The sequence below is a fragment of the Scyliorhinus torazame genome, chromosome 8, assembly GCF_047496885.1.
Source record: "Scyliorhinus torazame isolate Kashiwa2021f chromosome 8, sScyTor2.1, whole genome shotgun sequence".
Lineage (NCBI taxonomy): Eukaryota > Metazoa > Chordata > Chondrichthyes > Carcharhiniformes > Scyliorhinidae > Scyliorhinus > Scyliorhinus torazame.
Window position 1 is genome coordinate 208,189,989 of NC_092714.1, and position 14,862 is coordinate 208,204,850.

Genomic DNA, 14,862 nt, shown 5'->3' on the forward strand with positions numbered 1-14,862 from the left:
GGTGGGGAGTTGGATGCTGATATGCGGCTGTAGCTTGTCAGCCCCTTGAGTGCCAATCCCGACCCCAGTGAATCGGACACCGTTTTCATTGGAATCATACGTGTTCCACTTGGCGCTGGTGTTAGCCCATTAACGGTTCATGAATTGATTCGGGACCGGCAGCAATTTTGCTGTCATAGAAGTCCATTGATTCAGTCCCAGCATCAACACATAGTCTCTGAAATGGAGACATGTCCAGTTAACATGGAAATGTCGAAGTTGCTGTAGTGATTCCTTCACAGGGTGTGCTTTTAAAGTCCTGGCAGATGGAAATCATCTGGAAATCAATGATTTGACACGAACGTCCACTTTTTATGCCATTAGTTTTGCTGCAAAATCTTTTGAAAAAGTTGCACCTTGTTGAATAAATTGTAACTGAGTTTTTAACAGTTTACTAAGTCAAAATTACTGATGAACAATCTCTCTGGCACTGAAAAAATAATTTTACGTACAGTTTTTGTATAATTATTTTTTTTCCCATTTTGATAAAACACACAGGTTTATAAAAATAAATATATATATTTAAATTTTAAAAAAGTATTATTTCCTCTTTTACCTTAATCCCATGTGCATTTTCCATTCATTAGTTTGCTCTCTGTAAAATGATTTAAAAAGTGAACAATGATCAGTGATTTTTATCTCTTTATTTTCTGCCTGTGAGAATTCTTTCATGTGGTTGCCTTCATCTGCTCAATGAAATCAACCATTGTGCACTGGAGGGCCCCTATAATTTGTGCCAGGTGAATTTAATGTTGGGAAAAACGAAATCCACGTCAGAGAAATTGCCATATTTTTGTGGCCATCAGTTTTGAGCTCAGTGGCATTTGCCATCATTTTGCCATTGACTGCAAAATCCCAGGCAACAGTTGATGTGTAGTTTTGTTTAATTTTGTCTTTTATAATTCATATTCTCCTAGCTGTGTAAAATCCCATATTGGTTGAAAAAGTATTCAAATGCATGCAACACACAATGCACAAATATTTTGTCAGCAAGGCTATTTTTTAGATAAGCTGGAATGATGTAAAATATTTTCCTTCAGGCAATAAACTGCATCAAAAATAATTTCCTTAATAATGAAGTATTAATTTATCATCTTTGTTCTGACACAATTCTAACATTACAGCTACTAAGATCTATTATCAGATCTATTCTCTGATGGAGGTCTATGGTAAGATTATAAAACATCAATATGTTGACATGCATACTTTACAGCTTACAAAATGAAATCAAACTGACATTTTGTCCCAATTCAGCGAATATAATTTTTCGAATGCTGTACTTTGTTAACAGATCGCAATGATATATATTTCCTGCTCTCAACTGAAACATTAAATGAACTTTGATTTATGTTAACTTTCTATATGTATAAATTTCAAAAGATTAAATACATTTGTTAAATGATAATGCATATTATATATGGATCTTTTTTATATTTAATTTCAAAATATTGTACGCTGTGCAAACCAAATACAGTGTACTGTTTGTTTGAAATTGTATAGTGTTTATCAATTCAAAGGGGCCATCTGCATTTTGTTTGATAAGCTTGCAGAAATAATATGACATTTATTGTTCATTCAGTGTTGAGAAACATTGCGCATGAAAACAAAGTACCCTAAATTGATAGAATTTGTTGACACAAAAATAGACCCAAAACGAATTACCATCCATGGTCTCAAATGAACAGTACCTATATTATAGAAGAGCAGATAGCCTCAAGCTCTTTAAAAGCAGTAATTTAATCTTATGATTTGGAAAAAGATTTAAACTATTTGCACAATGCTATCGCAATTCATGATGTAAGCAGAAGTATTGAATTAAAAGATTCCACAATATCCATTGATTACTGTGTAGTTAGCAGATTTCTCAGATGATCATTATTATGAATTGATAGAATATTAGAATGTTTGACATTCTTTCTACATTGGAGAGATAGATTGTGTAGAGATTTTTTAACTACAATTCTGAAACTACAGCGATATTCTGCCTTGTTGACATTCAGCATTTCTCTTTAATCTGTACGTGGAGTCTTTTTACATCTGATGAATGAATAATAACCATATTTATGGGACACTTTTTTGCATCTTCTGGTCCAACAATTGAGGAGGTTGATTAAAAGTAAACAACATTGAAATTCATCTCTGAAACAGTGCAGTGACCGTTGTTATGTAGGTAAACATGCACCAATTCGGTATCAGCCACCTTTCCCAAACAGGAATTAGCTAAACAAACAGGAATTTCAAGAAACTTTGTAATAGGGTATAAATCAATGTCGTCTTTTTTGATGAAGACTGACTTGTATTTTGTACCACATAAAAAGTGCATGATAGTCTTTCAGTGTACAGTGCTTGTGGTGGGAACCTCATCAGAAAACTTGATCTGAGGCTTGGTTTGAGCATGTATTGCACGCACATTTCCAGAAACAGATGGAGGTGTTTTTCTAATCCGTGAGCATCACTGTGTGTCCTGTCTCAGCAATAAAGCGCATTTCCTCTATTTGTGAAAATTAGTTCCATCAGAAGTTCTACTTCCACAGCTTATTTATGACCTTTTGCATGGCATCCGCTAGGTTGGTCCAAGATTATGAGAAACTCTGTGTTGTAAGTAAGTTTGTAATCATTGGGAACTGGACTGAGAATTCCTTTCACACATTTTCATCCATTAGTTTAGTCCTAATTTGAACTCACTGTATGATTGGACCTCACTTGAAGCTGACATTTAATTTCCCAGGTGAGAAGCTGCACGATACCAACAACTTAACATTTTGTGTGCAGTGGAACTGCCTCAAATATTCTCCCGGGTTCACTGGTGCTAGCTCTCCCTATGTGGCCATCATGGTCTAAGTTTAGAAGTTCACCTATCACATGATAGCTAACCCAGGCTTGGAAGGGCAGAGAAATTTTGTGATCTGAACATGATTTTGTCTCTTTCACAGACGCGCTCACCCTTTCCAGTTGGCAGACTGAAGCTCTTCAGTGAGAAGAGGAAAGATGTAAATGAATGAGCTGCTTTTTTTTTACAGTGAACATACAAAATAACAGTGAACATACAAAATAACAGCTGAAACCTCAGTTACTTTGTTTGCGTTACATCCGTCCCTGTATATCAGAGATCCAATAAACCGTGCCACATTATTCTATGTGAGTTGGTTTACTTTGTTTTCTGATCAGCCTTCTGGCTCTGATGAGTTCTGAAGATTACTGGCCTTTCCCTCACCAGGCTAAGCTCTGACCATGGCACACACTGGGTTGCCTGGCTATTGCATGTGTTCCTTTGTCTTTTTATTCTCTGTGTTCCCAGAAACTGGGAGGGCAGTCTCACTAAACTCTGGCCTTCTTCCCTATTCTGTCATTCACCATTAGGTTTGTCAATGGAACATCTACTCTCCCTCCCATCTTGGGGTGTGGGCCCCCAGACATCATCCCATGCTGTCAAAATGAATCATCCTGACTTACATCTGATAATTCATTTGCACCCATTCCCAGGCATGAGCGAAGGAGCACAGCAGGACTTCCAAACTTAATCTGATGGGTGAGATGACCATGTCATATCGGTCCTTCTCCATCACCAGGAGATAATAGCGTACTGCAGCTATGAGTTGTGGTTCAAGAGATAGTTCATAGGAGGAGAAAACTTGTCCAATTTGGACATGTCCTTGCTTCACTATTCACTGAAAAATCTGGGCTAGGCACAGGCCCTTGTGCCTAGCAGTTGGTATACATGGCACATCAATTTGTAGACAAATGGTACACCAAGTCCTCTCCACCGAGCTGAAAAAGAGTTTTATCTTGTCATTCTCTTGTCATTCCAGTAAAGTTGTCTGTGAATGGTAACATTCTACAAACTGCTTTAACTTTGGTGAAAGCAACATATTATGACTACAAAAGCAGAAAATGCTGGAAATACTCAATGGTGGAAATGTTGGAATGGACAATGTTTCCCCTTCCACGGATGCTGCCTTACCAGTTGAGTCCAGAATTTTCTGCTTTTATTTCCAGAGAATGTGGGAAATGTATATATATATAGTTGGGATAAAGGGCGAGATCTTCCTGTTGTTCACGTTGGCGGGGTCTTCCGGTCCCACTCACGGCACCCCCCCACCAGAGTGGGCTGTACTCAATGGGAAGATACCACTGCCAGCTAAAAGCGGGCCACCTCCCACCATCAGGAAACACGCCACGGGGAGGCCAGAGATTCTGGCCCAAAGACCTAGGGGGAGATGTGGAGTAAAGGTTTAACATCATGAGCATCTGAAACTGATGTAACTCTGATGCAATGGCTAATGCATGACTAAGAGACTGAGATCTGACGGGGAGCAGAAGTAATCATATGTTAATGAATCTCCGAGGATCCCATAGTCACAATTCTCTGCAAGTCTGTACAGCTCATTTATAAATCAGTCCATGGATTCACCAGGTTTTTTGTCTCCTCTTGTTGAATTTTGCTCGCTCAATAATCAAATGTTTTGAACCGAAGAATGAGATGAATGCCTAGAGGGCTTCCATAAATGAACTTGAAGCCTCATCGCCATCCTGCTGTGCAATAATATTATCTGCAATGGCCTCAACTGCATAGAGTAAAATACTGATTTGATCCTTTTGGTCCTTCTTTTGTAAATCTGAAGCTGTTCTGTATTTGGAGAATCACTTTCTCCAATTGTCCCAGTTTTAACCCTTTGCATGCCTTCAGTGCTGTGGAAGAGTTCTGAAAGTATCAATGATGTAAACTCCATGTTTACCCTAATTTCTGGACCTATTGCTGCTTCAGTTATTTGGCTTGTAGATTGTGATCTTTCCTCACGACTGTCTAGACTTAGACTCTGGGTCTGTATTTGCACCTGCAGCATCCACAATGCACTTTTCTCTGGTGAGTTTGCAATCTTTTTTCTTCTTGTCCTTTTTCCAAGGATTTGTAGGTCTTTCAGGTCTGCATTCTTCTCTTGACCCATTTATCATTATTCCACATGCTGGTATTTTATAATATTTATAAGGATGATATCTGAGCAGAACATTGCATTGGAATTGTGGCCCTTAACAGAAATCTAGTGGAGAACAATAATATTTAATTAAGGTACCCTGCAGCATAGGGTCACTGGCACAGGACTTCTCACTGAGCTTGGAGCCCATCCTTTCCAGTGTGGAGGTGGTGGTCAATTCCATGACAGCACATGTGGATCCAGCTCTGATACAGTATCTCGTAGCTGCTCTCTCTGCTTCCATTGCAGCACAGGCAGAGGTACCTCACGGTTTGTGTGTGACAGTGGAACCTACGTGGGCAGCATGGTGACACAATGGTTAGCACTGCTGTCTCACAGTGCCAGGGACCCGAGTTCGATTCCAACCTTGAGTGATTGTTTGTGTGCAATTTGGGTTTCCTCCAGGTTCTCCGATTTCCTCCAACAGTCCACAGTTGTGCAGGTTAGGTGGATTGGCCATACTAAATTGCCCCATGGTATCCAAAGGTTAGGTTGGGTTACAGGGATGGGGTGGGGAGTGGAGCTAGGTAGGCTGCTCTTTCAGAGGGTCAGTGCAGACTCGATGGGCCACATGGCTTCCTTCTGCACTGTAGGGTATCTATGATTATGAATGGTCATGAGATGAATGCTTCCTGCCATGCAAGCTCAGGCTGCTGCCATCATGGCTGCAGATCTCAGTGTTCAAAGAGACTCGCAGCCCAACAATGTGTCCCCCAGCAGATTACTAGGATCACTGCCCTGGAGTGTGTCAGTGGCTCCGTGGAGCACAAACATACCGTTGTCTCCCAGGGTGACAGAATTCATGCCCCCACAATTGTCACTCTCCCTGTGCACTTAATTTGCCTGTCAGCCAGCTGGTCCAGACTGCCGCCATCCAGACTGAGGTGGTACAGCCCGAAGCTGGGCCATCAAAGGTGACTTTTCTTTCATGACTTTGGCCAAGAGGTCACTGCAATGGAACATAGTAGATGGATTGAACGGTGGGTACTTTTGAAGCAGTGACGCTGAGAGGATGATTTCTGGCCTGAATGGCCAATTCCTGTGTGATATATCCAATATAATCCAAGGGGACATTAATAGACAGCCTGTCCAGAATGAAGAGGTCCCAGATGCCTTCTCCCTGTCTTCTTCCTCCTCCTCCTCCTCCTCCCACTATGTACAGCATTCACCCTCTGCAGCCTCAGTTCCATCTCCCTGTAGAGTTGGAGACAAAGGGAGACTGTAACCACAGCCTCCATAACTATAGCAGGGTTTCTGAGGATACGACCTGGAATTTGGACAGTTCTTCCTTTAAATGGCTCTAGTAGGGCTGCTCCTTTTTGCAGTTGAACGCATGTTCAACACTGATTGATTAGGAACAGACATTAACTGAACGGCACGGTGCAAGTTTGCAGCATGTGTGTCGGATTTTTGGCATCAGAATCTGTCGACCATCAAAGTTTCCAGTGCATGTTGAGCATGCCTTTGCTAGCACCATCCTATGGATGCGCCGCACCCCATGCTAGGTCAGAGGCACACATCTTTCCTTTTGAAAACCTCTGGCTTCTTTCTGCTTTGCTAGTTCCAGCAGTGCAGTGGGACCAGAATTTGTGGCTACTATGACCCAACTGAAAGGTATAGGCAGGGAACCTGCCTCCAAAAGCCTCTGCTTTGGCTCCAGATAATCAGTGAGAGTGGCCCACACAGATTTATCTTTCTGGTATTTCTGTCTCTATGGGTAAGCACCGGGCCTCTCCTTAACAGGGTAGTCTGAACAAGAACACATCACATGGAGGATTACATGGTGATGGCAACAGTGCTGGGGCACTATAGCAAGTAAACATCACAGCATCCATTTTATGTCATTCATAATATTTGGCGTTTGTATGTTCTCCCTGTGTCTGCACGGGTCTCCTCCGGGTCCTCTGGTTTCCTCTCACAGTCCATAGATGTGCAGGTTAGGTAAATTATCTATGATGAACTGTCCCTTAGTGTCCAGGGATGTGCAGCTTAGGTTATGGAGTACGGGAATGGGGGGAAGTGGGTATGGGTGGAGTGCTCATTTGAAGGGTTGTTGCAGTTTCGATGGGCCGAATGGCTTCCTTCTGCACTATAGGGATTTTCTGATTCTGTAATATTGAGCTGATAGATATTGGGCGGGATTCTCCGTAGCCTGTCACCAAAATCGGGATCGGCAATCAAGCGGAGAATGGCTTCCGATGCCGAATTCGGGGCAGGCGTCAGTTCGCGATGCTCCGCCCCCTCCAGATCGGCGTCATCGGGATGCGCACCGCGTGCGGTCGCAATGCCGTTGGCGCGTCATCAGCCAGCACACCCGCGATGTTCCGCTCCCGATGGGCCGAGTTCATAACAGCGCAGACCACGTGTGATTCCTGCAGTCGGGAACCTGGGGGGCCAGGTGTGGTTCCTGCAGTCGGGAACCTGGGGGGCCAGGTGTGGACAGTGTCCAGCGCCGTCACACTCATCCGGGATCTGTGCCGCTGGCCAGGGGGCTGCTGCTAGGTCTGGGGGAGGGTGGCCAGGGGGTGGGCTGTGGGGTTGGGTTGGGCGAGTACGTGGCCCAGCATGGCCGGTGCCATGTTTTCTGGTGCGACCCGTGCAGCTCATCAGCCCTGCGCATACATAGCCCAGGACCCGGTGATTTTCCGGCCATTTTCCGGACGATCCGTGGGCGTTCCATGCGGCGCCGGTTAGTCCCTCACCGGCTGCTGGGGCACTATAGCCATCACCATGTAATCCTCCATGTGATGTGTTCTTGTTCAGACTACCCTGTTAAGGAGAGGCCCGGTGCTTACCCATAGAGACAGAAATACCAGACTAGAGATTATATTTCCGGCCATTTTCCGGACGATCCGTGGGCGTTCCATGCGGCGCCGGTTAGTCCCTCACCGGCATCGGAATCGGTGAGGGGTTCGCGCCGGTTTTCCCGTTGTGAATCACCCGCGGATTCTTAAATGGTGCACTTAGCCTCAGGAACGGAGAATTCTAGCCATTGTTCTTATAAATAGCTGGCAGCTCGAAGCAGGAAGTCATTAAATATACACTGGGGGCTATTTTGGTGAAAAGGTGAAAACAGGCATGAAGTGGCTGCAGTGCTAATAAGGCATGCTTGTTCAAGAGCCTGGTTTTCGCTTGCAGTTTTGGGCCTAACTGCTGTTTACCATAATTTGAATTTGTCTAAACTAAAATAAACACCTGTAGGTTTTGCTCTCAAAGCACTGGCTGGAAGCAGGTTTTGTGGAGCAGTTTGTGTTGGCACCTCGCCACTCACTGCCAGAAGGCATGGAGCACACTGGCTGAGATACAGCCACCAGTCTCAGGATGGCTCAGGGATTCAGGGAAAAGTTCACAAATGCGGCACTGGCTATCCTAGTGGAGGAGGAGGAATGTTCCACACCCAAAATAGGGATGGCATCTTGCCCTCCTGGACCTCTTTCCTACAATGGTTGGTGCTCCCCCCCCCCCCCCCCCCCCCCCCCCCGGTCTGGCATCATGCCCTCCAATTCCTGTTCCAGACCAAGGGGGAACCTAGCAAGGTGCTCGTGACCAAGCACTCACTTTCTCCTGGTGACTCCTATCAGGGAAAACAGCACAAACACTTACTCTTTGGTTGATGTCAACAGAATTTTCAAATTAAACGATGATAAAGTGTCAGTGGAGCCTTCCCAAACTGCCCCCTAAAGTCTCTCGAGCGTTTCAAACCACCTCTTCAAAGCAGTAAATGGACAGGAAGATCGAAGCATAATTTTATGTAGCGCACAGAATCCTCAGCAACAAATTGTTTACTCTTGCGCAGCTGGTCACTGTAACAAGATGATGTTAATGCAAGCTTGAGCCACCAAAATGCTGTGCAACCCCTTTGATTGGCTATTGGCCCCTTGGAGATCCTCAAACAGCCATTCCTAGTACGTGTTTCAACTCCTTTCACAAGATGGCAGCTTGTACCAAGTATGGCCTAAACTTGAATGCAGGCTAAACTGGTTTTGGTAGCACGAGATCCCAGCTTGGTCCCTTCAAAGCTTTTATTGCATTTAGAGAATCCATTTATCGTTTACACTGTAGGTCAATGAATCTGAACTGAAAATTCAGTTTCTATTTAAATCCATAAGATTTTATTTTTGTCAACTGAATCCTTTTAGGTGATTTTTACAAACCATGGGCTGGATCCTCCGTCCCGCCAGATTTCTGATTCAGCACTCCGGCGGGATGTTCTGTTTCACTGGCTGGTCAATGGGGTTTCCCATTGTGGGGCAGCCCCACGCCACGGGAAAGCCCCGGGGCTGCCGGCAAAACGGAGCATCCCGCCTGTGAAGAATCCAGCTCCATATCTTACAAGTTATCTATGTTTTTGGAGCCGTCCTGGTCTGAGACAGGGGGTGAGAACATAGAATTTCTCCTACCTGGCAGAAGGAGGCCATTTGGCCCAGTGAACCTGCACCGACCCTACCTAGGCCCAAACCCCCGCCCAATTCCTGCAGCCTGAGTCGAAGGGGAACTTTAGCATGGCCAGCCCACCTTACCTGCACATTTTTAGACAGTGGGAGGAAACCGGAGCATCCGGAGGAAACACACGCAGTCACGGGGAGAATGTGCAAACTCCACACAGACAGTCACCCAAGGTGGGAATTGAACCCTGGTCCCTGGTGCTGTGAGGCAGCAGTGCTAACCACTGTGCCACCCCTCAGCTACATCTCAAAATGCAGTTCATCGCAATTATGGCATGTTTTATGTTGTTCAAGTCAGAAATGATTTTACTTTCTTACAAAACAACACATTTGGAATGCCAACCTATGGGTACATTGCAGAGCATTAGCGTGTAAGTTCAATGCTTAACAACAATGTGGTTGATCCTTACACACCAATACTATAATTGCATATGTTAGCCTTAAACAAATTGTCTTTGATACATATGTGCAGCAAACAGGAAAAACTCTTAACAGGAACTGACTAGGTTATATTTAGATGGTGTTAATGGCTTACAGTGGTTTCTGATAACGCAGTGATATTGTATTAAAGTTCCACCTGTATACATTGTCAACTTCATTTTTTCTACCTATTTATTATGTGTTCCGTTCCCAACGTAAAAATATTTACACAATACAACTTGAAAGTTCAAGTGCGGAAACTCATTCTTACATATTTAGCGTTTCCATTGTTTATTTTTAAGTTGAGCTCCTGCTGCTGTCTGTCATTAAGAGGCGTGTTCTACTGACACTGACTGAGTGAGTTGGGTGCCTGAGTTCAAAGAACACGCCTGTTTTCTGCACGTTTTGTCTGTAACAGGAAGCAGCTATTGTTGAACTTGTCAATTCGAGAGTGGTGTCATTGAGCAACCCAGGGAAAGACTTGCAGCTGAAATTCGCCAAGCCCTTTGTAATAGCTTTTATTGTCTTGGGTTTACGGCCAACTAGTTCTTCATTGGCTGTGGAGCCCCTGTACTTTGACAGCAAAATCTGATGATTTGAAAAGGCACCTGGTTCATTTTTTGTGCAGTGAGAAAGATCCAGATCCAGTTGAAGTACTTTTGCACTGTGAAAGCGTGTGTTCAAAATTAAGCTGGTGGAAGTCTCACAAGTGGTGACAGATGAGCTTCATTTACAATGCACCAGACCAGCAGGTCGACTCAGAAGAATTTGACTTTTCGGTCCTTTTTGATAATAGTCACGATGAAGAATTTGCCACAAGAGGTTTGTAAGCAATTTTCTTTGTCATAAAAAAGCATAATTTTTAAAGAGTTAAGCTTCGCAGTGTCTGATAATAGAAGGCTGAAATTGTGACATGAGGCACACGTGTCTCTGACCTATTTGTTTGAGAAAGGCTTTAAAAATTAGTTATGGACTTGTAAAAATAACATTTATTTTAATTTTTCACATAGAAACGTGGTGAGTAGAGACTTTGATTAGCAGTAATTAGACTATCAAAATTTGAATCATGCTATGAAACCTAACTAACCTAAAAGCTTGGTGCAGGTGATCACATCTTATTTATATCAAATGACTTTCAGATAAAGTAAATTGATTCTAGCTTAGTACGACGTTAAGTAAAATGGCGCTAGAATGTGGCTGTATGACTGTGCTCAAATTGCACTAAAGGAGTCATGTATTATCATTATTGATGCAACGTTTCTTTCAAGATGAGTTGTCTTGATTAGCACAGTTCCTCACTGATGGACACAGGCTAGACAGCAATGGTAGCTGAGTTTCATAATGGTCAGCAGCATTGGTTTTCACTTCTGGGAATAGTTCAGTTGAAATCCCAAGTTTGAGATTGAAGGTTGCACGTGGTTACTGCCTCGTAGGTTTGCTTATTTAATCGGCTGACCGTTGAGCATTGTTCTGAGTAGGAGCAGATCTGAAGCATAAATTTGGTCAATTGAACAATTTGAGTTCTGAATTGCTATTTGTAGAATGGAATTGTTCACGGTTGAATGATATTAGTTGCATACTGTAGAGCTTTTTGTGTTGTCATCAGGCCAGAGGAGAGTGATTTTCATCAAGGTTATTTGCTTACCTCAGGAGAGTTGATGAGAATACGTGCATGACCCAATGGTAGGGGGTATAATGAGCTGTCTATCCATTTTGTGCTCAATACTTTAGACAGTTAAATTTGTCTTAAGCAGGTTTGGAGGCAGGTAGTGAAGCCCGCTCTTCCATAACTGCTTCACACTTTTAATAACAAATAGGTTTTCTGCAACCAGCCATTATCATGAAACCCAACCCATGAATGTGGGAAAATACTTCTTGGAACTATGGGAAAGTAAAGTTTTAAATAAATGACAGCACCATTGCTGACTTGATTACTGTAAACCTGAAATCCTGCTTGTGAACCAAACTACTTATAATAATAATAATCGCTTATTGTCACAAGGAGGCTTCAATGAAGTTACTGTGAAAAGCCCCTAGTCGCCACATTCCAGCGCCTGTTCAGGAAGGCTGGACCATAACTTTAAAGAATTAAAGAGCGGAGTGGATTTCCATTCAAACGTGACCTGTGACTGTATTATCTATTAGAAACAAGATTTCATGTGCAGATGTTATTGCATTGGCTCTACTGCAAGACATTTTGTTTATTTGTAACTGACAAAAATATAAAATCAAACTGCCGTTAATTATCATGGCATAAATGTGCGATTGCTATCGTAAAACTAATGGGAGTAATTGTAAATCTATGGGACATCAAACGCTTCCTTATTTTATTGCCTGGTGGTATTTTAATGGAAAAACATGAATATCTCAGTAATATAATTTGAATGTTCCCCTGCCCTCCAATATTCTTTTCTTGCTCTCAAAACTGATCATGCTGAGTTACAATCCCCTGGGTCCCAGCCGTATCAACTCTAGGTGGCCATTGTTAATGTGTGAGCTAAAACATTGAACCCTGGCAGGATATTTGACTGCATAGGCATCACAACTTAATTTTGCGTATAGCCAATGCCATGTGCATGCATATAGTTCGAAGTCAGGCTGGCGTGTGGATTGGAGTACCTTCAGCGCTATCCTTGCTGAGATTAGCTAACAGAAATGGATAATTGACCTGTGATCTCTTTTTGCGGTGCAGTAACACATTGCACAAGCTTAACATTTTAAGCAACTTTTATTTAGGATTTTAATGTGCATGCTTTAAGAAACCATAATGATATATATATGTGTATGTATATGATCACATTGTCAAAAGAGGATAGAGTAACAGCAGTATTGTATAACATCAAACATCAGTGCATAAGATGTGTATAAAGCATTCAGAGTAATCACACATAAAATAAACAAAAGGACAAACACTGTAGAATAATGATCTGGATATTCTTTTCTCATTTTATTTCCCATTTATTGTAGCTGTTTTAAATAATATTTTCAAATACTGGAAAAATCCTGTCAAATATGGGAGTTCCTGCATTGATCATCAAAATGATGGCAATATGTTTTTGAACTAATTTGGACTAATGATAGATGTAGACTACCTCATCAGCTCAAAGACAAAAAAAAGAGGCACAATTCTGTGGTCAGCAGTGAAACATTGATATTAGCTGCTGATCTGGAAGGAAACTGCCACAAAGACCACGTGATCTCTATGGTGTCGATTTCACTTTTCCTGATGATAATTTAAATCTGCCACCAAGTCAAAGAGATCTCAAAACATCCTGCAACCGTGATGTTTTCAATTAGGATAAGCAGCCAATCACATTGAAGAATGCTCATAGACAGCAAGCCAGGAAGAAAAATAAATCAATCATCTTCTAATTGTTATTAATTTTGCAGAGAGGGAAGTAAGGATTGGGAAGTGCACATTAGAAGCTGAAATATCACAAACAAACATGAGAATTGTTGGCCCAGATCTTCTGGTTTCCGGATTGTTGGAGACAGGATGTATCCTATGAGATGTTCTGCAGGACGCTCTGGCAGTCTCAATGCAGTGACTTCATGGTAATTGTCCGGGAAGTTTGAACTTCTAACGCGCAATTCCCTTACTCTCTGGGACCCTCCAAAAAGTCTCCGACTCTGAGTTTGTGTTGGAGACATTGGACAGTTCCAACTTACTAACATAAATAGTTACCCAGGAAATATAAGAAAGAAAAATTCTAATTTAATTCTTGGAGAATCAGACAACTGACACCACCCCCCACCCTACCTATCCCCCTGATCTCCCAACTAAAGACCCCCCGATCCCACCTGACTACGTCCCATCACATGGCACCTTCATGACCCCCTACGTGGCCTGACTTGACCTCACCATTCAACTCCTCCACATCCCCAAGGCTCCCTGCCCTGATCTGACCTGACCTTACTAGCTCCCATGACCTGTTGTCCCTGACACCTCTCGACTCCCTGAATCCATAGAATTCCCACAGTGCAGAAGGAGGCCATACGGCCCAAAGAGTCTGCATCGACCCTCTGAAAGAATTCCCCATCTAGGCCCACTCCCCAGCCCTATCCCCGAACCCTCACATAGCCTGCATATCCCTGGACACTAAGGGGCAATTTTATCATGGCCAATCCACCTAATCTGCACATCTTTGGACTGTGGGAGGAAACCGGAGCACCAGGAGGAAACCTATGCAAACACGGGGAGAACGTGTAAACTCCACACAGTCGCCCAAGATGGAAACTGAACCTGGGTCCCTGGCACTGTGAGACAAGAGTGTGCCACTGTGTCACTATTCTGCCCCTTTTTTCTAAACAAATCCTGGAACACACCATCCTGACCAGCAGGCTGCCTCAGCTTAATCTCCTGACTCAATATGACCTGACCTCACCATCCTACCCAGCTGCCACCTATCCCCTTACAACTTATCACCCTCACCCTACCACATTATCCATCTACACATTCTCCCATTCACTCATCAATTCACTCATACACTAGTTTGTTTTACCTGAACGATACAGCATTATGAGGAAGTACTTGGATTGAAGATCTGCTTCATATTTCTACAAATAAATTTGGAGCTCCTGTGAGGCGCAGAAAAGTAGGAGTGGAGTGGCAATCCAATGTGACTGTCGCTCCTCGTAAAAGACAGGCATTATAATAAACTATCAAATTTTCCTTTCATAATGGTGAAATTTGCCAATCCATTAGTTTTCCAAGAAAAGGAGGTTGTTCAGGCGCAGTTATGACATAGTACATCATTAAATGTACGGCTAGAATACAGGGGCAGGAATGTACTGTTGAGGCTGTATAAGGCTCTGGTCAGACCCCATTATGGAATATTGTAAGCAATTTTGGGCCCCATATCTAAGGAAGGATGTGCTGGCCTTGAAGAGGGTCCGGTACAGGTTCACAAGAATGCTCCCTGGAATTAAGGACTTGTCATGTGAGGAGCGGTTGAGGACTCTGGGTCTATATCTATGGAGTTTAG

The 14,862-nt window shown here is 43.0% G+C and overlaps 1 protein-coding gene across 3 annotated transcripts in view; it reads left to right on the forward strand.

Annotated features, from left to right (window-relative positions):
• Nucleotides 1-14,862, forward strand: part of nfatc2a (nuclear factor of activated T cells 2a) — a 246,738-nt gene that overhangs the window by 27,546 nt on the left and 204,330 nt on the right. For 2 of the 3 annotated variants that reach the window (XM_072514715.1, XM_072514716.1), the window contains exon 1: nt 10,358-10,699. The exons of the other annotated variant lie outside the window; for it this stretch is intronic. In XM_072514715.1, the coding sequence (XP_072370816.1) occupies nt 10,597-10,699 (103 nt within the window). In that variant the 5' untranslated portion in view covers nt 10,358-10,596. Of the gene's footprint in view, nt 1-10,357; nt 10,700-14,862 lie in introns of those variants that run through there. 3 annotated transcript variants of the gene reach the window in all.